The sequence below is a fragment of the Colletes gigas genome, unplaced genomic scaffold, assembly GCF_013123115.1.
Source record: "Colletes gigas isolate AHSC1104 unplaced genomic scaffold, ASM1312311v1 Colletes_gigas_Sc00017, whole genome shotgun sequence".
In the NCBI taxonomy this organism is placed as follows: Eukaryota; Metazoa; Arthropoda; class Insecta; order Hymenoptera; family Colletidae; genus Colletes; species Colletes gigas.
In genome coordinates this window covers 2636995-2659353 of record NW_025106646.1, presented here as the reverse complement: position 1 = coordinate 2659353, position 22359 = coordinate 2636995, and the positions used below count along the sequence as shown (strand labels likewise).

The 22359-nt window shown below is 36.7% G+C and overlaps 1 protein-coding gene across 1 annotated transcript in view; it reads left to right on the top strand.

The window, feature by feature from the left end:
- LOC122400328 (hemicentin-2) overlaps positions 1-22359 on the top strand; it is a 531816-nt gene that overhangs the window by 289166 nt on the left and 220291 nt on the right. The window contains exon 6 of the mRNA XM_043401723.1: positions 21366-21707. Within this exon, the coding sequence (XP_043257658.1) occupies positions 21366-21707 (342 nt within the window). The remainder of the gene's footprint in view (positions 1-21365; positions 21708-22359) is intronic.

The following is a 22359-nucleotide window of genomic DNA, read 5'->3' as shown; positions in this document are numbered from 1 at the left end:
AACGTAAACCAAAAACCATTTTGAAAGAGACGCCTCGTCACCTCTAACAGTCGCTCAATTACGAAGAAAACGCTAATAGTTTGGGAAGTTTCAATACTTCTAATACGCGTTAATAGACTTTAGTGAAACGGAGAGTGGAATAAATTTCAAAGAGTAAACTTCGTTGTATAAAGGATGTATAATCCCGAAAACTGAAAATTGACAATAGAGGTATCAGCTATGTCAAAAAATAGATTATAAAATGAATATATAATTTACTAGATTAGACAAGGGTACGTTAAAGAAACGAACAAATCGATGCGGTAGATTTTTGCATCAAGTACGAAGAGGAATATATTTCTCAACTACTCAAGATCGATCACGATGTGATGAGGAATTTTTCCACGAGGACAGGCATCCAGAGTATGCTCCAAACACCCATAAGCGCAATCGATGAACCGTCTTTGAGTTCCACTTCCGGAACTGCTCATGCACGATATCAAACTGGAAGGAAGAAAGTTGTAAGAGTTTGCCACGTGTGCAACAGCGTAGGAATACGATAGCGCACGAGGACTAGGAAATTTTATGCAAACTGCGACAAACTAGTCTGTGACAACATTTTCAAAGATTCAAGTGATGCGATGCTTGTCTTTACAGTCTATGAAAAAAGTCACAAGTTTCATTTAAAAGAAGACTTTCTTATACTTGTAACATATTTACGAGCAGCCTTTTCCTTCGCGTACTTAAACATTCTGAGACAAATCTCATTTTATAAATTATTCCGAATATTGAACGAGAGTATGTTTTGCGTTCGAAGATTCAAAATTTTCACGTCACGTTTTCTTAAACAAACAAATGCATTCCAACTGAAACTACTAGTCACAGAGAAGTGACACAAGTAAAAATGAAATGTAATTTATCGAAGGAAATGCAATACCGTCCTAGCTGCATATACGATTAATTAGAATAATATGGAACATTAAAAAAAAAACTAAGGAATCAGAGTGCAAGCAGCACACGAGTAATATAATAGCACCTCATGATTGCGTATTATCACATACATAAAATTCTGTTTAAATTAAAATACACGATTACGATGAAGTTACTTCCACCTTATACAATTCTATTTTATCGAATGTATTTTTAATGACAGCAAAATTTTTGTAACTTAATCTTTAATCAATATCAAAATCACAGTCTGTATTAACTTGTTAATGAATATGTTACATTTCATAATGTTTTATAAAATTTCTCTAAAATGCACTAAATGTAAAACCACGTTTCTTCTCGACCGAATAATGTATTCTCCAAATTATCAAACTATCATTACTTTGGAAATAGTTTAAAAATTGCCACTCGTGTAAGACGCAGACACTACATAGCTTGGGAACGAACGCGACATTTTTATGCATTGTTCGTGAATGAAATTTGCCCAACTCGCCCGCGACACATAATGCGTTATTATCAAAACGTGCGGCGATTTATCGTTTTCGACGACATTCCCGGCCGAACTCGTGGTCGGATTAGAAGATTTAAGGCCGCCCCGTGGAAAGTTCGAGTTCGTTTTAGCGTGTTAATTTGCACCGGGCCCCTCTCAGGGATAATTTAATGCTTAGTTTAAACGAACCGAGGACTCCGTTCCAGGTCTTAGACCCGAGGTGGCCGTGCGCTGGATTTTTATCGCGAGCTACGAAGTTATCCCTCGCCGATGAGGCCGACAATCTCTGCTTTATAAGAAGTAACATTTCTTTCGCGCGCCGTCCTCCGGTGAACATTTGCATTTTAAAAGAATCCGCTCCGTTCGCGATGGCTCCGGCTAGACCCCTTGAAAAATTTAAACCTGTCTGGATAGACGTCAAGCCAACCTCTTCACGTTCCCTCTTCACCGCGGCGGGTTCGCCCCGTAATTTCTGGTATTCATGATAAAGTATTGACGCGAGAGTATCTTGTCCGAGAGTCTCTACGATGGCGACTCGTCACCGACGATAGTTTTCTCAAGAATTTCTTTCTTGCTTGTTTACACTACGCGGCGTTGTGTTTAATGGCGCAGATTTGTCGTCGAACCAAAAGAGAGAAATTAGGGTATCCGGTACGCGACGTATCCCGACATAGCTGGAGGAAACGCGAGGTTTTTCTTTCGTACTTCTACGAAAGCTGCAAGTAGTAATCATTAATACAAAACTTTGCCTACCGCCCGTAACTTTCGAAAAACTTGGTTAATAAATTATTATAAGTTCAGCCACGTATCCAGTATAGTCTGTATTTTGGCTGACTGGTGTACTGGTATACTCTACACTTGTCGGTTCAAGCATTGATTTGTTTCACTTACTTACTGTCTTACCTTTAATCGACCAATTCTACTACGACAGATTATTACAAAATTCAACCACATATCTATCATAGTGACTGTATTTTGGCTCACTATGTGCTGGTACACTCTATTTATACGTGTCGGTTCAAGCATCGATCTGTTTCACTTACTGTCTGCCTTTTAACCGACCAATTCTACTGTGAAAGATTAAATTATTTTAATCTTATTCATTATTTTGTTCCTTATCGGTTCCTATCAATCATACGTCGGATGTACAATGGACTGGATTATAGATTATATATTTATTTCATTTTTTTCGTAAATGACAGTTGTCTCTGGAACTAACTATCGATTTGAAATAAAATTTGTTTTTAAGGGCAACCTAAATAATTCACTTGCATCTTTCTATTTTATTGTGTGAGCTTATATATCATAAATAATTGTTGTTTATTAACTGTAATAGATATACACAGACTTATAACACATAATGATTGAATCTATATTAACATCACCAATTTTTGTGTCATTTTTATGTTTGATGATACTATAATAATTTCTACCTTCGCATAGCAAGTATTTCAATTTGCAACTTCGTTTTTAATTTAACAGGATTCTTCAACATACCCTAGAGCTGAGCTCGATACGTAGGAATGATTAAATATTTATTATTCTATTATACGCTGTGGCAAGTATAATGAAATTCTTTATCGATCGATTGACAGAGTGAAACATTTTTAATACTTGATCATAGTTATTCGCACATTTTAACTAGGACTGCAGTGAGGCGTTGATTAATTCGAAGAATTTGCAATATTAATTTTTTTCTATATTTAAACCGCTAATTCGATTCTGCTCGCATTTAACAATTCACGGTTTCCGTTGAATTTTTTCTCGTCGAGAGAGTTTCCAAGATTACGTATACGTGAATTCTTAAAGTGCAGTCGCCCATTTTCCGGGAGAAAAAATGCCTGGCATTAATACCGTTTCCGCGCATATAACTCCAGGTTTCTGAACCGGTGCTTATCTCGTTACTGTGAATACTAATTCCTCCTGACTATTTCAGAAAGCATTTGAAAGTGCTTCTATGTTCGCTGTCGTCACTGTCTAGTTTATTTCACGTTGTATTCATCAACACTTTAAAAACAACTCTCGCTTTGACGAATGATAAATTTCCGCGTACTTAATTTACGAAATTAAATGCAACGATTTTAAAATTTTAAATTAAATAAAAACTAGACTATTGGATTTATTACGTTCTCTTACTCATAATGTAAGCAAATATTCGAACAGAATCGATTGATAAACGGTCTCGTTTCCAATCAGTATAATTGCTCGAAATGTTTATGAATGTATAGAAGTGGACTATATTTAGGTTTGTACTTCATAGTAGACGGTTAGATACTGTTCAGGTAAAATAGGTTACTGTATGGACGGATATACGGAAACTAGAGTAGGCCAGTATTTGGGTGGTAAATATTATGAATCTCAGTACGGTCAGACAGTGGATAAACAGAATATATTGGGGAAGTAGTTCTCGCATAGTGCATGGGTAAACACTAGTTATAATGAAGCACTACTGAATCTATTACACGTTGAAATATGGTGAACATATATAACAGTGAGTGCTTTGAATTTTCCCAGTTACGAATCTCTCCGTAAGTGTTCTTCGTTAAATTCATGATGAATAATTAGAAATGTAGATACAAAAATTATGACTGATTATTTTACTTACAAAGACAGTAGATTTATACTTTGTTCATTGTGTATTCTAGAATTATTTTAAATATTTCTTGTACGTGGCCCAATTATAATTTCACGCATAGCATGTGCAGTTATAACGTTTATGAAGTAATATACCGAATAATACCGCCATCGTAGAACATTGATTATGACGGTTCCACATAATAATTTGTAAAATTTTTAAAAATTTAAGAAACAAACATTTATTTCCATTGCATTACACGTTTCTTCAAGTATCTACAGTTTTAATATCTTTGGTGCAAATACACCATAATAGTGGTTCCAGCGTTCAAAAATTTACTAAAAATGTAGGAATTTCGAACGAATTTCAATGAGAAATTTTTAAAAAAATATTTTATAATTCTCAGGTTTGGAAGAAAGTAGAATTAAAACAAAATCAATTAGACCACAGTGTCTGGCTAGAATGCCGTCTTGAAAAATATCAGAGAATATTCGTCTCGACTGCGGCGCAATTTGAAACGGCGACATATTATACTCACCGTCGGGGAAGGAAAAAATTACCGTCTCCCCAGGCCGGTTTTTCTTTTGAGCATCTACTCTTTCGGCGCGCGCACCTGTTGCTCCTTTGTTGTGCACCGTGGAACGCAACGAGGTATTCTTTTCGGCGGCGGGCGATGCAGCCAGACATCGAGCATTCGCGTGCAAACATACCTCGCTCGCTCGGTCACGCGCAAGTACTCGTAAGCATTTTGTACGACCGCGCAGAACGCGTCAACATTTAGCGTTTAATTCATGCTTTTCATCCTATCGCGCGCACCAAGTCGACCTTTGTGCCTGCGTTTTGTTAACGGAAATGCCTGGTTATTGTTTCATTGCGTCCTCCGCGTCGAAACTATCCTGTGCTCGATATTACTCGATAGGAACTTTTCAAATTTCCCATATTTACCTTTTGCACTTCTAGTCACTCGTCGTATCCATTTTTGGCTGCAGTGATTATTCCTATTTAATTTCTGACTTATAAGAAAAAAGGTATTCTTCTCCAAGAAAATTTAGAACAATATGTTCGGCCACCCCTTGTGGGAAATTTTAATGGAAGATTCTGGAGGCCAAAATAAGACGAAAATGAAGAATATCAATTTCTTGATTAAGGCTTCGTTAAAAAGTTACTAAAAAATTGAATGAAGAAATTTCAAATCGTTCTGAAAAAATTATTTTCAGTCGCAGGGGTCAATTACAATTATTTTTGGTGAACAGACACACTCCTGGAATCCTACGTACTTTCGAGAAAAAAATTCGAATGGGTGGACAAATTTTTCGACAAAATTAAAAAATTTCAAATCGTTCTGGAAAAATTATTTCTGATTGCGAGGGTCAATTACAATCATTTTTTATGAATACACATATTCCCGAAATCCTACGTGTTTTCGAGAAAAAAATTCCTTACCAAAAATATAATGTCTGACCATATCATTGATATGTTTCCCTGAAATTTCAAGCGTATGTTTAAAACATCATAACTTTTGAACGGATTGAAGGATTTCAATGTTTCAAAATGCAAACAACGCGTATTTTGGAGAAGAATATGTAGAAATTCCAAGAATATTCGAAAAGTTGTTCCCCCACATCGTAAATTGAAAAAAAACCCCCTGAAAGTGGTTCAATTTTCAAACGGCCATAACTTCTAGAATAGTGAGTATATTGGATTGAAATTTTATGAGGAAGTAAAATTCATGAATAGCTACAAAAAAGTATTAAACAACTTTTCTTTAGAACGTCAAACAAAATTACTAAAAATCAACAACGAATTTCTAAGGAAAATCGACAGGGGGTGCCTAAATTTTTCAGCGAAAAAAAATTTCAAATCGTTCTGAAAAAATTATTTTCAGTCGCAGGGGTCAATTACAATCATTTTTGGCGAACAGACACCCCCGGAATCCTACGCACTTTCGAGAAAAAAATTTGAATGTGTCAACAAAGTCGACAAAATTAAAAAATTTGAAATCGATCTGGAAAAATTATTTTCGGTTGCGGGGGTCAATTATAATCAGTTTTTATGAATACACATATTCCCGAAAATATACTGTATGGCGAGGTATATTGAAGTCACTTGTCAAAATAAATTTTCCATCATAGTTATTTCTAAATAGAATTCTATTTAAAAACACTTGGACAGTCTTGAAATCTCGAAAAATCCCTTGCATATTACAGTAGCCTTTGAATCGAATAATGTTTAACTTCCTCGATGTCGGAAATATATAATTCTCTATACGAATACGTTCCTGGAATCTCGATAAACTTTTCCCATATTGAAGTAGCCTTTGAAACGAACGATTCTTTGGGTTCCCGTATGTCTTCGGAACTGATGAAAAAAGAATTGGTTTTTTTTGGGGTCGTCAGCGTATCCCCCTTATTAGAAACGATTTCCTTTTCGACGACGAGATCGGAAGATGGCGAATCGAAAGGAGCGACGAAAAGAGGGAAAGATAGGCCATCGGCCAGAATAAGCAAACTTTCCATCTCGTCGTGGAGAAGGAAAAGGTAAAGGAGCCAGCTAATCTTTCCGCACCAGATACACCGGCGATGAAGACGACGATGAAACCGATCGAACGCAGTCATGCGTGCGGTCTCGCGAACTCTCCCACGGGCCATCCTCGGGCAACGTCTCTAAATCTTGTCTATTTATTGCTAGCCCCGAGCTAGCCGGATGATTATTGGAAAAGACGTCGTCGGTCTATGAAGCCTACGAAATTCGTGGCCCGATCGAGCTGTCCGATACGATATTCGACGTCCTTTTCGGTGAACCTTCACGATTAAATGCCAAGGACCTTTCGATTTTCTTCTTTAGTAAATCCGGCGTAGAATCGTCTAAAGGAGCACTGCCCTTCTTGTTTTCCATGAATTGTGTTTGAGAAAACCCATCAAACTCGTCTCTAAAATAAACGAAAATGTTTCTGCCATGAACAAATATTCAAATGTTTTACAAATGTTGCTCGTAGTCGTTGCTTATTACACAGCCACTCTGTGCTCCTAACCTATACCTTGACCCTCAGAAGTTGTTGCTTCTGATACGCAGAAATGACTTCTTGCGGAGTCTAACTATTGAAGGTGTTACTCTGTCGAAATTAATCTGCCTATTGTCCTGGTTTTTCCCATATAGGGAAACCTCGGTTTCCCCTGCCAAGGTGACAACGACAAATATTGCCTACCGGAGGGACGATTGGTCAAACCAATCCTCATCGTCGTCACCTTGGCAGGGCGATTCCTAACAATTTACAACATTCCCGCCCACCCTGCCGTTCAGTGTCCAGGTAGACCATGCAGGAGTGAGCGAGAACGCTGCATTGTTATTAACTTTTTGGGAAATGCCCAACAACTACGAGACCCCGGTGATCCGCAGCTTTACTTCGAAAAACAATTTTTAAAAATATAATCCCTTGCATTTACAATTCTAGACTTTTTATACAAAGGTATAATATAAAGCTATCTCTTGAGTGATCAAAAATATCCATTTTCTTGTAAATCAGAAGTACGTTTAAAAGATATGTCCGTAAAATTTGAAGGTTCAATTCGCAAAACTAAGTTAAGGCTATTCGATGAAATGGTAAACGATTTACATATTTCGAAATTTGATTGAAAACTTTAAAAACTATTAATATTATATCGTTTAAATTAGCGTCTAGGGTAATTTAAAAAATAGTCGAATGATTAATTTCTCCAAGAACTGAGCCCTAAATTTTAATTTCAGTTTCTATTTATATTATCAAGATGAAACTTTTACATATACTTTACACTGTATCTATTATTTAAAAATTGATGTTTCCAACTCTGGACAAACGCGTCTCCGTTTCATAACAAGAATTGTCTTCGTAAACTTTTATTCCTCGTCTAAGAATAAAAGAACTGGTATTTCTTTCAGTGAATGTAGGCAGTCCTCTTACAACAGTATCCGATTCTGTTCGCTAGAACTTTCCTCGCTCATAACTCCCATCCCATTCTCAGCGATTACTCAGCGTCACTCTCGTTAGCGTTACGCTCGTAATATCACTTGTATTAAATTAAAGCCGTTCCGTTTATAGTACGTCGCGTCGTTCGGTTCTTGCTATCGCCATAGTCGTTGCCCAATGATTCATTGTCATTCATTAAGGAGACTTAGTGCACGTGGAACAGGTAATGGGGCCAATTTACCGTCGAACTTGCGAGGAAGTCGAAAATCGAGCACAGTCAGTGACGAAATTTCATTGCGATTTTATATTAATCTCTACCATTTTTTAATTTATTGTCTCATCCGTCGGATGAAATTCTATTACAGAACTTTTTATTTTATTTTCCTCGGACTGTTCACTAGCCTTACTGTTAGACATTAATAAAATAAAATACGAACGTACTTCTGAAATAATATAATTTCAAACATGTTTCTCAGAAAGTATAATTCAACGATCAATTTCCAGTAAATTAATTATAATTTTTCAGGTTGTGCGCTATTCGTTATCAGTATTCTATTTTGAAACTCATGAATAATTATTTTAGAAACTTTGGTTCATCACATATTCTACACATATTGTCTCGTGGTTTTCTTAGTTGATTAGCGAAGGTAAAATAATTTTAACGAGACAGTGTAACTATTATTCCGCAGAAATTTTGGTCCAAAGAATATTAATAATAATTTCCTTAAAATAATAATTGCGCTATCTCGTTAAAATAATTTTACCCTCGCAAAATTAACTAAGAAAACCACACGGTAATATACATTTATGTTGAACCAGAATTTCCAAAATAATTATTCGGGCGTCTCAAGGCAGGATGCTGGCAACGAATAGTGTACCACCTCTCTTTTCCCCGTAAATTATAATTAATTTAATTAATGTTTCATAAATTACTATGTGCTTTTCTGGCAACCGAGGGTTGAGAACGTTCGCTTGAATAGTGCTCGTAGGTATTACAAAAGAAATTAAATACACCACTTTTAGATAAATTGTAATATATAATTTTTGATAATTCTCGAGTAAATAGTACGGGTCAAGATTGCACCAACGTTAATGGCGAATGGTTAAAAGATGTTGGAACGAAGGGAACCGCTGAAGACTCTACTCTGGACTCGTTGATAGAGAAACTCCGGGGACACGTTAAATAATTCACAGCAAGACGCGGCAATCCCGTGGCCGAGAAAACGGCGGGGATGTTTTTGAAAGTCATTTAGCCGTCAGAAGACGTTTACGTCTTAACGAGCCACTTTCTTTCTGGGATGTTTCCAAACGGGCCGCGTTACTTTCCGTTAAAGGAATTTCTAAAACGCTATGTCGCTCGATGGTCCACGTTTTTCAGTTCCAATCACATCGATCTCGGTGCCTGAGATCGAAACATACAACTAAAACGATCTCGATATCGATGTATTCTTGGGAACGTGTGTTATCAAGTAATTATTCGACAAGTTTTTATTCCGATTTTGAGAGACGAGAATCAAATCAAATAATAAATCTCACTCGCACGAAGCAAGCTTCTTCTTCCCTCTCGATTTCAAGGAATATTCCCATCCCTTGAAAGGAAATAGAAATAAAAATAAGACGTTGCCGCTCGTAAAAAATATCAGAGCCATTGGTCCGGTAGTTAACGCGTTAATTCCGCTTCTTGTTGTTCCTAAATATATTTCATAGTTATTATTTTGCCGTCGAGTAACGAGCGCCCGCGAAAGAGGGGTTGTAAATTAAATAAGGCTCGGTAAGGGAGTAGATGAAACAAAAGCTGAACGAAAAGTTAAACGAGGATCGACTTCGTGGAAAGGATATAATGATCTCCTCGAGACACAATCAAGCGACTTAACGATGTGGATCAAAACCTTCATCGCTTTTTCAACCGTGGGCAACTTAATTCCACGTCGCATAATTTACTCCGCAATTGATACTTCGTTCGTCGCTGCTTGCGTTACACATTAACCTAGGTTATTGTTCTCGTTACCAACTAAACGGTTCGTTGCACCCGCCGTAGTTACTCGTGCGAGCTCAGTACCCTATTAATTCAAATAACAGCGACTTGCTGTGTACGCTCTGTCTTGCGGTAAAATGAAACTGGTACTCTAAAAGATCTCCAAACAGCTAACAATTCAAAGGGGAAGTTCAGCTTTCGGATAAACGTTCAACGATCCGGACTAACCAAATAGAACTATTTCGTGGGAATAATAGTGTGTATATTTTCGTATTTCAAAGATCCAGAGTAATTGGCATTCCCAATTGTATATTTCTGGAACAATGTTTGGTCTAAATTAAATTAACAGAGGCGAATTTTTGCATATAATAATATCTTCACAGATAAATAAATTAAAACGTTTGTGGTAATAAGTGTGCAATGAATGAGATCTCATTTGATTTTTATAAAATTCAATTTTTTGTAACGTTTATATACAAGATTTTTTTCTGTTTAAATAGTAGAATAGAGTCTTCGTTCTTTAACCCCTTAACGTACGATTTAATTTTGTTTAAATTTGTTTTACGGATGCCTCGTGAATGTAAAAATGCTTTGATTCGTTATTGTGCGGTAATGGGTTAAATATATTTGAATTAAATGATACGATGATATAAATCGCCAGTATTATAAGCGTTTAATTTTACACGAGCTGTAGCATATTTCAATTTCTACAAACTGCCGGATTTCAGGCGCAACAAATAATCGCTGAAGCGTGAAATTACTTAATATTGATTTCTATAACGCTCGAGTTGAATTTAATTAACCAACAGTTAAACAGTTTCTTTGAAATATCGTTCACACATGCGATATATTCGAAGACTGAGAGAGAACTCTTTGTATCGATACCGACTCATTTATGCCCTTCTAAGCCCGACATTGCAAAGGGCAGTTTCGTAGTTAGTAATTTGCTTGTGTAGTGTTTGAATTCTCCCTTAATGCGTAAACCTTAAATCGTATTTCAACTTTCTAAAAACTCATCCAGTTTAAAGCAAGCCTCTGTACTTCGATTTCTACCCTCCTATAATTTATTCTCATTGTTTAAAATAGTTCATGCCGTTTCTTTTGATGTTCGTTGCAATTTCTTAAAACTAGATAACTTATACTTTGTCTTGGTATTTATTTTTGTAACCTCGTTAAAATTCAAATTTATTTTCTTTAAGAATATAGTATTTTATTTTCAGAGTGAAAAGTCCTGTCATATATCGATGACGTGGCAGTCATAGTGTTAAATAAATTCGAAACTAAGAATATAATATAAATCCTCATACAATTACAGGAGAGACGTTTAATTTCACACGAGTTGTAACATATTAGGAGCAATAAATTTGGCATAAAATTACCAAACATTTATCTAAATAACAAGCCAGTGGAATATTTTAAAAAATTAGTATACTATGTAAGTTGTTCATTGACTGAGAAATCTTATAAAAATCTAAAATTACAGAAGGTATGTTTAAACAAATTCAAACTTTGCAGAATGTTGGCTCAAATTGTCCCCAATACTGTATACCTTGGATCGTATTTCAATTTCCTAAAAACCCCCATCCAGTTTGACGCAACCCTCCGTACTTCGATTTCCACCCCTCCGCCCGCCATGCAGTTAATCTCCGTCGTTTAAAACAGTTCTCAGGGTTTCTTCTGACGTTCGTTGGGAATCGATCGACGAAGAGGGACCCGGGAGGCGGCGATATTGTGAAATTTTACGAGCCATAGATAGCTGGGGAATCCTCCTTCGGGCAGACGTGGCGCCATATGTGCGAAACGCGCGCGCGGCACGGTTCGAAATTGTTTTTAGCGTTATGTTTCTGTATTAACGCCCCACGGTGCGCTTTCTTCGCTGGTTAAACGCGCTGCCTTGCACCTATTATTGGCCGGGAAGTTCCGTAGGGAATGGCACTCTCTATACATACGGGTCGCATATACACGGTCCGACGGTAATAATCTCTTTGCTCGTCGCTTTTCATGATACTCCGTTTTTCCCAGGGCGCGGCGTCGCAACCGAAACGAGAATAACACGAGCATCGCGATTGTTTAAAACAGCCCCGGCAGCGAGTTTCGGGATTGCTATTTCGCGAGAATGAAAATCCATTGGCGCGGCGGGGGGGGGGTTGTGGAGCTGGTAATCAAAGGAACTTTTATCGACGCGCCGTGAGCCGTATAATTGTCGAAGGTAACGGCGATCCATTTTATAAACGAACGGAGAGGGGGGTGGATTTTACGAATCGAACAAACAGGAATTTCAGGGAGGGGGGAAGAATAAAAATGCAACCGGTAACGATATATGCGCGGGAACGAACGGGGTCGGTGCCCAATGGTTTCCAAGTATAATTCGATTCCGTTGCTGCGATTAAATCCCTTTCGACAGCGTCCCGTCTATGCGTGTTTCGCAACACGCGATACCGATACGCGGGGCCGTCGGTATAGATAACACAGTATTAATTCAGTGACCTAGATCGACGATCGATGCCGCTGGACACGGGTGCTGGATCGGTTAAACCACTTTATTTCCGCTTTATTACGTTAAAATCTGCGATGCGTTCGTTTGAGCTCCGACGGATTGAACGCTTTTTTTTCGGATGGTTGAACTTAATAGGGCAAAAACCAGCCCCGTCAACGGGTAATTCGACTTTGCCCCACGATACCCTTCGATTTCTCATTTTTCTTCCTTCTTTTGCGCCCGCGCTTGGGAATTTTTTTTCCGACTCGAGCTTGTCGACGAACAAGGTCCACGGAAATAAAAGGAACTGCTAATTATACGTTATGAACTGGGCAAACGGGTGCCATTTAACGAATTATTTAAAAGTCTCGACCTTTTAGTGGATTTTATTTTCATCTTTACGAAAGAAATTAGTTTTTGGAGTTACGAACTTTCAGGGACACTGTCCTTCACTCGCGTTAAACAGTCCTGCCGAACAAATCTTTTCACGAGGGCTAATTTGGATAGGATACTTATTTTACAATACTTAAAATTATTTTACTACAGTTTTTAATCATACCAGGCATTAAATTTAATAGGAAGCTTTGTTTCTTATCTTAACTGCTTTTCAATCAAACTCACAATGTCTTATTTATTTACCAACAAATAGACTGTTCCAGTAATTGGACCAGTCTAGAAAAATAAAATATTTTGACTGAAAGAAATTAATTTAAATAATCGTTCCCAGCACTGATCTTTTTACGTTCATTTAGGTAAAATAGATGCAGCTAATATTCTCGTATCAAAAACAATGGATCTCTAGAAATCCGGTAAAATGAAAAAGTGAAAAAATTGCTTGCCCGGTGCGTTGCAAAAATATAAAAATCCGGTGAAATTAATCTTAGCAACGATAAAAAAAAACTACGGAAGAAAATTTAAAGGGCAGACAATAGAGGAGAGAATACTTCGGAACAATTTTTCTTCAAAAATGCTCCAGGGCGTTGGAAATATAAATGAAAACTAACAATTGAAATAACGAACTGCGCTACGTGGACGTCTCCCGAAGAGCGCGCTGGCAAATATAAAACAGCACAGACGGAGTTGTAATATACGTGGTACAAGGCGCAATCACAGACAAACAAAAATTTTCTACGGAAAAATATGGTGTTTGTTTTTATGCAGTTGATTCACTAATTTTATCTTCGCAGAGGAAAAGATTTTTATTTCGGTTGTATCTGCGCCAAACAAATTTTTGTTTTTCAAACGGCTGCTATAAATGGACCTTTCAAATTAATTTCCACACAGAGTCTTTGTAACTGTTGATATTCAAATGTAATTTCGATTTTTACAAATATCTGTGCATGCTGGACAGGATTAAAAGTCGTCGTCGAATCATCCATTTATTATGCTTTTAAGAGTTTTCTATTGAATAAATTTTATTCTAGTTTTTCAAGCTTAGAAAATTATTTGTTAGCTACTTATAGATCCATAAGTGGCTAAATTTGTATTCTAGTAAATGTCCTTATAAAAAGCACTGTAAATTGTCTTATTGAACTTTCCATAAAATTTTATTATTAGGCTCGTAGTGTGTCGCAGTTTGCAATAGAGGATTAATTTTGTCGACGCGGACTCGGTCAGCACGCTGTACATATCCTATATTCAAATTAACCCCGTATTGCAAGGTTTCTCGTTCGATAGGGCGCGTACAACAGGTGGATGATCTTTTTGATTTATGAAATTACGAAAAATAAGAACCCAGAAATTTCCATATTTAGATAAATTATTATCTGTTTTCTACCTCGTCAGGATGGATCCCCTCTATCGACTGCTCAGCCAATGAATATATGAAATCATAAGATCCATTCATCGGTGCATTTTAAAACTGAAAGACTCAATTTACGTTTAAAATTATATAACACAAAACCAGATAATAGGGAACAAATTTCTGTCAGAAATGCTCAAGACTTGTATTAAATTATTGAAAAGACATTTTATAGTTGATATTTTTAAATGCATATAATTTATAATGATTGGAAAGCTAATGATGCAAAGAAACCCAGTTTCTCCTTACGACTGTCTTAACTACGAATGCTGGAATTTTTGCACGGATCAACAGATTCTGAATCAAAGGGAGCACGAGTCAAACAAATTAAGAAGGGGAAATTTCGCAGGTTTCGTTAGAGCTGGGGCATTTGTTCAAGCTCGAGAGAGGACCGTATGTTCGCGAGGGAATATATTATATAGCCACCGTTGCGAGAACCGTCTTTTCCTCTGAATCCTTTCCTTTCCTCGATTCGCGATCGCATTACACGGATCTGGAACCTTTCCAAGGGAGCAAGTTCGTGATTTTTAGACTGAAAATTGAGGCGAAAAGTGTATGCAAAGTGTGTCTGGATTTTTCTCAGATTCCTCGTACGCTCTCAAATCCGACGATACGATCTTCCAGTTATAAACCGGAGTCGATCTATCCTCCCACTTAAGACGCTCAAGTAACTGCATGCTTATTCATCAAGGTAATAGAAAACCGTGTCCATTTCACCGTTACGTTCAATCTTATTCACCGATATAAATTAACTTGGCCAACGAGCGAAATTCGACCTTAAGACGAACATTATTTGTCTTTCAAACATTTTTACAAATATATTCGTCTACGTGGGATTCTCGGTTTACGAACATTTCGTGAAATTATTCTTCGATCCACGTAATTAATAAATAAATGATATTACAGACCTCGATTTATTCTCAGAAACAAATTATAACTCTAAATTTCGTGTTCTACCCAGACTAAGAATATGCTCGTTTTTAATATCGCGAGTTCCACGCCGATCTGTGGCTTTAGAATTACGTTAAACAATCTCTTGGTTAACATAACGTAATATAATTAAATGTTTCGTAATACGATTATTTACCAAATGTACTGTAGATTGTGGATCCCTGATCAATAAACAGAAATACTATTCCGTGATGCATAGCAAAAGATAGGAACTACTTGTACGAGTGGTACAATGTTGACGACTTGAATGTCTTTGAAATGGATAAGGAAGACTTGGGTGTCAGAGGTGTCGATAAGTTCAAATTGGACGTCGTAGAAGTCGATGGTGAATACTCGATAGTCATTGGAGTTAATAGCGATGTCCCAGACCATATGAGTCTCTGGGGGCGTCAAGAAGTAGAGCGTACCGTCTGACCAAATAAGTAGAATTGACCCACCGATGGTTCGACAAGTGCTCGAGCAAATAGAATGTGATCGTTCCAGACAAGCGAAGTAGCTTGTAATCGAACCAGCTAAACTTACGCAGTCCTCAGAAACTATTACAATAAAATAAATTGCAATTTATTTACTCGTTAATACATAGTCTCCATTCCTCTTAACTGTATTATTTTAAATTCAAAACATTATTACATTAACTATTTCAGATGATTATGACTATTCAGATTCTTCATCCTTATTTCTCTTGATCATTCAACAAAAACGAAAAGATTTTAAAAACTATATTCACATGACATATAGTCGAAGTATGAACAATCTCTTCGTATTAAATATTTTTTGATTTTGAATTTATAATAAAGAATTAAATTTAACGGGCAACAAGAATTACGTTTTATAGTTATTGTAAACTTTCAACAGTGTATAAAAATTCAGCTAGAGAACAGTTGTGTTTCTGATATTCCTGGAAACAGCACCACCGAAACGAGACTTCGAAGTTTTATCCTTTAAGCTTGAGTTACTGCGGCTGAAAAAATACGTATCCTTTACTCCGTGTTGCTCTAGAAACCTACAAAGCTTCATCAAAATTAGCGTCGCGCTGCGGGGTATACTTTTTCCGCGGTCATACTTTTTGCATACAAGTCGCACCTTGAATCTTTCAAAAGAGCATTCAGAATAAAAGTTTCTTTTCGTCTGCGTTACTTCGTTATCGTTCATCCTCTTAGCCCTAAGAGACGTCCGTAAAGTAATCACAGTCTGGCCTTTCTATGCAATCCACTCCAGGATTATTTTACATTAATTTAACCCTGACCGGATTTGTGACCGCTGCGGTTCCACGCAACTTTAAACCGGTATTGGTTAAGTATACAGCACGACCACGGTAATTGAACGAGGTTATATCTATGCTCTGAGAATACAAAAGAATCGTAGAAGAAAATTTTGTATGGTTTAGTAGTCTCTATTGTAAGATTTTTTTCCAAGCTCATCGATGCACTTCCAAAGTGAAGTTATACCTTTTTTTTGGTTGTCTTGTGCATAAAATTGGGAACAGTTTACCTTCGTTCATCCTTGTCAGTTATTCAATTATGAAACGACACAAAATGGTGGAAGAACTTTTTAATAAAATAAGATACATTAGTTTGTCGAACTTCTACAGTTCATTTCTTCGTTTCAAAGCAAACAATTACGAGCTCTCTTACAGAGAACGAAAGTCGAAAGAAATATTACTGGTAAAATTTATTCCTCCGGAGGCAGAAAATAATTCCATGGAACGCGAAGAAGGCTGGAATTTATCAAATAAACGCGCAATATTGTGGGATCATGATGCGTTGTCTATAGAAATACCGTGGGACAAATATTCAGAGAAGTGGGGGGAAGGGTGACGTAGCAGCTAACGTTTATTTGTGACCGAAGATGACCCAGTTTCGAGTGCTGACAAATTTCGACCTTTCTTGCCGATAGTACAATAAAAACTGGTTCTGTGGAAGTCTAGGAACCGGTAGAATGGTCCAGTAAACATTAGAGTTATTGCACGCTTGACAGAAATTCATTATTATAATATCGGCGAATTATAGCTTTGTATCATTTGCTCTGCAAACTTGTACGCAGATATTTGTTCGATGTTTTAGTTTAATTATAATTAATTTCGCGTGGAGCTACTGTATCGTGTGGTCAAACATGTACAGTTAGTAATTAAAAGTATATAAAAAGAGATAATTTTTATTTTCTGCTCGAGTTATTTAGTTATTCGCAACATGCTTCGAACAAGAACCATATTTCTTTCACTGGTGATTAATTTATTTATTAAATCGATCTTCTGCTTTTACGTTTGGATGAAAGTAAATAGCTTGCTTGATAATATTGAAGTAAGTTTTTTTTAAAAACATTTTTGTGCCTTCTCGTTTCAAGATGATCGATATGTGGTCGAAGACGTTTATGTATAAAATTTTTAAATAATCATAATTGATCTTTTACGTTTAAATGGAATAAATGCATGATCGTATTTGTTTCCCTTGTTTAATTTAGATTTAATTACGTTATAAATATGATTATTTGACGAGGACCGAAATTACTGCGATCCTTGCAGGCACTATTTTCATTGTGAACTGGGAAAGCTCTATTGTCTCTATTGGTTTGTATGTTTGACACAGCAAAATATTTAACAAGATACTAATAAGTCTCCGCAAGAAATTTTTTAAATAAATAGCTAAACTCCAGGAAGATATTCTATCCATTGCAGTGATGAAAGCATATTGTACAAACATAAGTAAATGTTTTATATCCAAGTAACAGATATTGAACTCTGTGCATTGGCAAAGTAAACGATATAAATTCAAAAATACAAAGATTGATATACAAGTTGACATAGATTTGCGATATTTCATTCCACCACATATTTTCAGAACATTTCATTCCACCTACAGCCACAAGAAATATTCTCAACGTTGTTTTATTATTAAAGAATTGTTATACATAGAACGTTTAGTTCTATGTGAAAATTATTACATATTATTATTTATAATAATCTTTAAAATTTTATATAGTATGCTATTAAAAACTCACTTTACATAGCGTTTGTAATGTTATGAATAATAAGATGGCATTATGCGCTTCTTTGTGTAGGGCAACGATGACCCCACAAATTCATTCGCAAGATTAAATTGCTTTCGCTAATCTTGCGTCCAATTAAGATTATAAGTTATAATTAGGTTGGCGTAGGTTGTAAAACAGCCTTACTCTTAAAATCTCCTTTCGAGCATTCTTCGCTGTAATGCGACTCTTGGATTTACATTTTTGACGCTGTCGCGAGTATGGCTGAGTAGGAGTCGTTAAAAAATGAAAGAAAAATAAATTAAATGCGATGGCCCGAATGGGAAGCTAACGATATTATTTTAGCTGATATTCGAAACACCGAACGGGGGAGAGGGGGAATGGCACTGTTTTCACGGAAAGCAAGAGGGATGAAAATTGAAACCGCGCGAGCAGATTTACCGTGAGGATCGGGCTCCTTTTTCAGTTTACGGAATGAAACGCGGAACTTGGATGGTTCGCTACACAGAAAGCCGCTATCGCGAGCATTCCGATGAAATTGCGGATAGAGGACGTGAATGAGAAGCAGGAAAGGATTCTTGTTGCCCGTTCGTTGTTTTCGTTCCTCCCGATACTTTTGAAATGAACAGACCCGTGAATAATGAACCGCTTCGACTCCGATACATCCTATCGGAAAAATTGGAAAATATCTGATAGAACGTATACACGGGGAAACGTGCTATTTTCGATAGGAAGCGAAACCGTTCAACCCGCGGAACCTGATTTAATATCCTCTGTCTTTAACTAGCGATTTATTGGCCTGTCGACGAGCGAAATTGTCGTGTCGTAATTTAGAGAACGACTGTTAATGCAATTTTAATCGATACCGAATCAATGTAACGCGGCACACGGGCGTACGGTTTATTGCGTTAAATCAGAACACGCGACAGAGATTGCAATTTCGATGCTCCAGAAAATCTGCACGCGTTTTCGTTTCTATAATCCATTTCAGGAACGTCTCCCGCAGCCGTTTTGGCAAGATCGAGAGCACGGAGGAATTTAATGAACGTGACCGGATCTTATCGGCAGAGAACGAAAACCCGGAACGAGAAAAATCTCGTTGAAACGCTTGGCACACTCTTGGATTACATAAACACGATCAATTTAAATGGAAAACATGATTCTTATTACCGTGCTATTCTCTTTCATTTTTGTTCAAAATTTATGCCTTCCTTTTTCTCTTTCTTTAATACAGTATCAGCGATACGTTTCGTATTATTCTTATGAAATATTCATCGGAACGTGTAACAAGGCGAAGAACCGGACATTCTGTGTCGTCAATTCTCCCTAGCATTTGTTTTAATTTAATTTATTTGTTTACGAACTTTTCACAAAAAGTTGAGATTTATCATGCATAATTTCTTTATATATAAATGATAAACTCAAAACTGGTGTTGAAATTTATGGGCATTTTTTATATTATGAAAGTAACAATAGAGGAGAAAATGTATTAATAAATGAGGACTGAAATCCATCGATTTCGACAATCCAACAGAAAAATTCTTCAAACCAACTTCCTATTTTCACGTATGCCTTTTAGAAGAAATTATATAAAATGCTTCGAAATATCACTCTTTCATTTTATGTCGTTCCTGGCGCATATATTTTATATTCGGCGAAATAAATTCATATTTTCACCTATATTATATCCTTGGCAAGCCTATATCAAATATTACGAAATAAATGTATGCTTTAAATTCATTAATTCGGGGAAAGTATATGTCAAAATGTTAATAAAGCTACACTTTCATTCTCTTTTTTTTTCTAGCACAGACGTTTAAAACTCCATATTTTCGTTTAACTCTGTTTTAGCAAATTTATGTCAAATATTTCGAAAAAACCTACATTTTCAATTAATTTCCTTTGTACACATTTATGTCAAATAGTTTACAATTAAATTACGTTTTAACTTGATTACCGCTTTCAGCAAATTTACTAAAATTCTTCAGAATAAATCCACATCTACAATGGAATTTTTTCCGACATATTTGCTGTGTATAAAGTGATCATATGGTGATAAAAGTATGTGCAGAAGTATTCAACAATTTCAAAATATTGAAAATTGATAAAATAAGTGTTTTGTAATTAGCGTTCTTCGTAGTATAGTTTTTGAATCGACCACTAGTGGTGCGAGCATCGGTATATCTATTTATTCACTGTACAGTTTCACGTGTAGAGTAAATCCCTTTCGTAATAGACCTGTGTTCGTATCTTTTAAACTGTATTTGGTTATTTCATCGGTCTACCCCTCCAACAATAACTGATAATTACTTGGAGGTCCAGTGAATACGGCAGACAGGTTATTTTCATCCATTTTAATGCTCTTATTTTTCGTCAAATTTCAAACAATGCTTGCAACTTCCACGGCAGCATTTCTCAATTTATAAAGTAGCAATGGTTTTGCGAACGATGGTTTCGTTGTTTCAGAAAAATTCGTAGAAAATTACTTCCCGGCAATCCCATAATACGCTTAACAGCACCTTATTCGGTTGAAAATCTGTTTCTACGATGGTACGTGGGGCTGCACCACGTTGAAACCAATTTCTTTTCCGTTCCACATTTTCATATTAAATCCACTTTTCGTCCTCCCGTCTATAAGGTTTAAAAACGGGTTATTTTCATTTTCTTGAAAAGCAAAGTGCCGTGTAATCAGACGTTAAAGCGACTGACGAATTCCAGCGTTCGTAAACTATTACAAACTTCTATTTTTAACATTTTTAATTGCGTTCCATATTTGTATACGCGACTGAAGATTCTGTTACGTTTTTCACAAAATAGATCAACGAATCACAAAAAAAATCACCGTTTCCAAATCTTGCAAATTATTGTCAAATCGCGTACACATTTGCACCATATTTCACCTAAATTTCTATTAGACGATAAGATAAAAATCCAGCAGTAAGTGGACTTTAATAACAAAATACTTTCCCGTCAGAGGGCTTTGAAGATTGCCCTCGCTGAAAGTTCGCGATTCGGTGGAAATTATACGAAAAGATACGTTTCCACGATAGGAATGCTATTAATCATTACGATACGAATGCTTGATCAACGGTGATGTAACATTTCCCCAAAAAATTCTGATTCACCGAATCTGAATCCCATCCAGGGGCAATCTTTCCGGCTCCCCGTTACGTCCACATGATTTTTCATCGTTATGGGAGCCACGAGTCGAAGAACTCACCGAACGGTTGGATTTGTTACAGAGGCGCCCCGGGGGACGTATCTGCTGATAGATGGGCGAAGGTTAGATCCAGGAAACCAGTTCGTGCCGGTGAAGGAGGGCTCGGAGTTAACGTTGGAATGTGCTGCCGAGGGTGGAAACCCACCGCCGGTTTTAGCATGGGGAATGACTCTGTCTCAGGCCACTTTGGATGGTCCGGAGCAACCGCCGGACAATCTGACCGTGTTGCCCTCGACGTCTGGCAGGCACAGTGGGGCCCACCTTAAGGTTCTAAGGGGGCATCACAATGCAACGATCGCCTGTGTCGCGCGTCACGTCACACTAACGATGCCTATGAACGCCAGCATACTCCTCGACGTACAATGTAAGTAACCTCTCGTGCCAAAATTACACTCTTCGTCGCGGCCATTTATCAGTCCAGCGCTATAGCTAGGCAAAAATGTAGGTCACGAGGCCCAATTATCGGGCATACATTTACGGTGACCATATTGTCCAAAGGAAAAATAAAGGACTAATCTAGGTTATTATAGCTTTTATTATGTGACTTTCTTTTTATACTGTCTCATAAATTGCGGAATATTTAATTCGATAACTTTGTGTTGGATTAGATTTAAATTAAATTAGACAGATTCTAAGTAGTGGGTAATGAAAACGGGTCTAATTCGAATTATTTTAATAGTATAAATTTCTAAACTAATGCAGATATTCGTTAAAGTGTGTTATCATCGTGCTAATAGGACAATTACTTTTAAAAAAAGACAAACCAAAGTTTTGAAAAACTAAGTAAATCCAAAAGACAGCTAATTGAAGAAAAGAACTGTTTTCTGAAATAAATTGTCACCGTAGGTTCGACGGAATGCTTAAATTAAAATTATTGATTCCAATAACTTAAAAATTGTGTTCGACCAATTGTTAGTCTGTTGACTGTTGAAAGCTTGGTACGAAAAAAGTATCAAACATCAAGCTTCATACATATATGTAGGCTTTTTAAAGAAATTTGACAAAGTAGTCTTTGA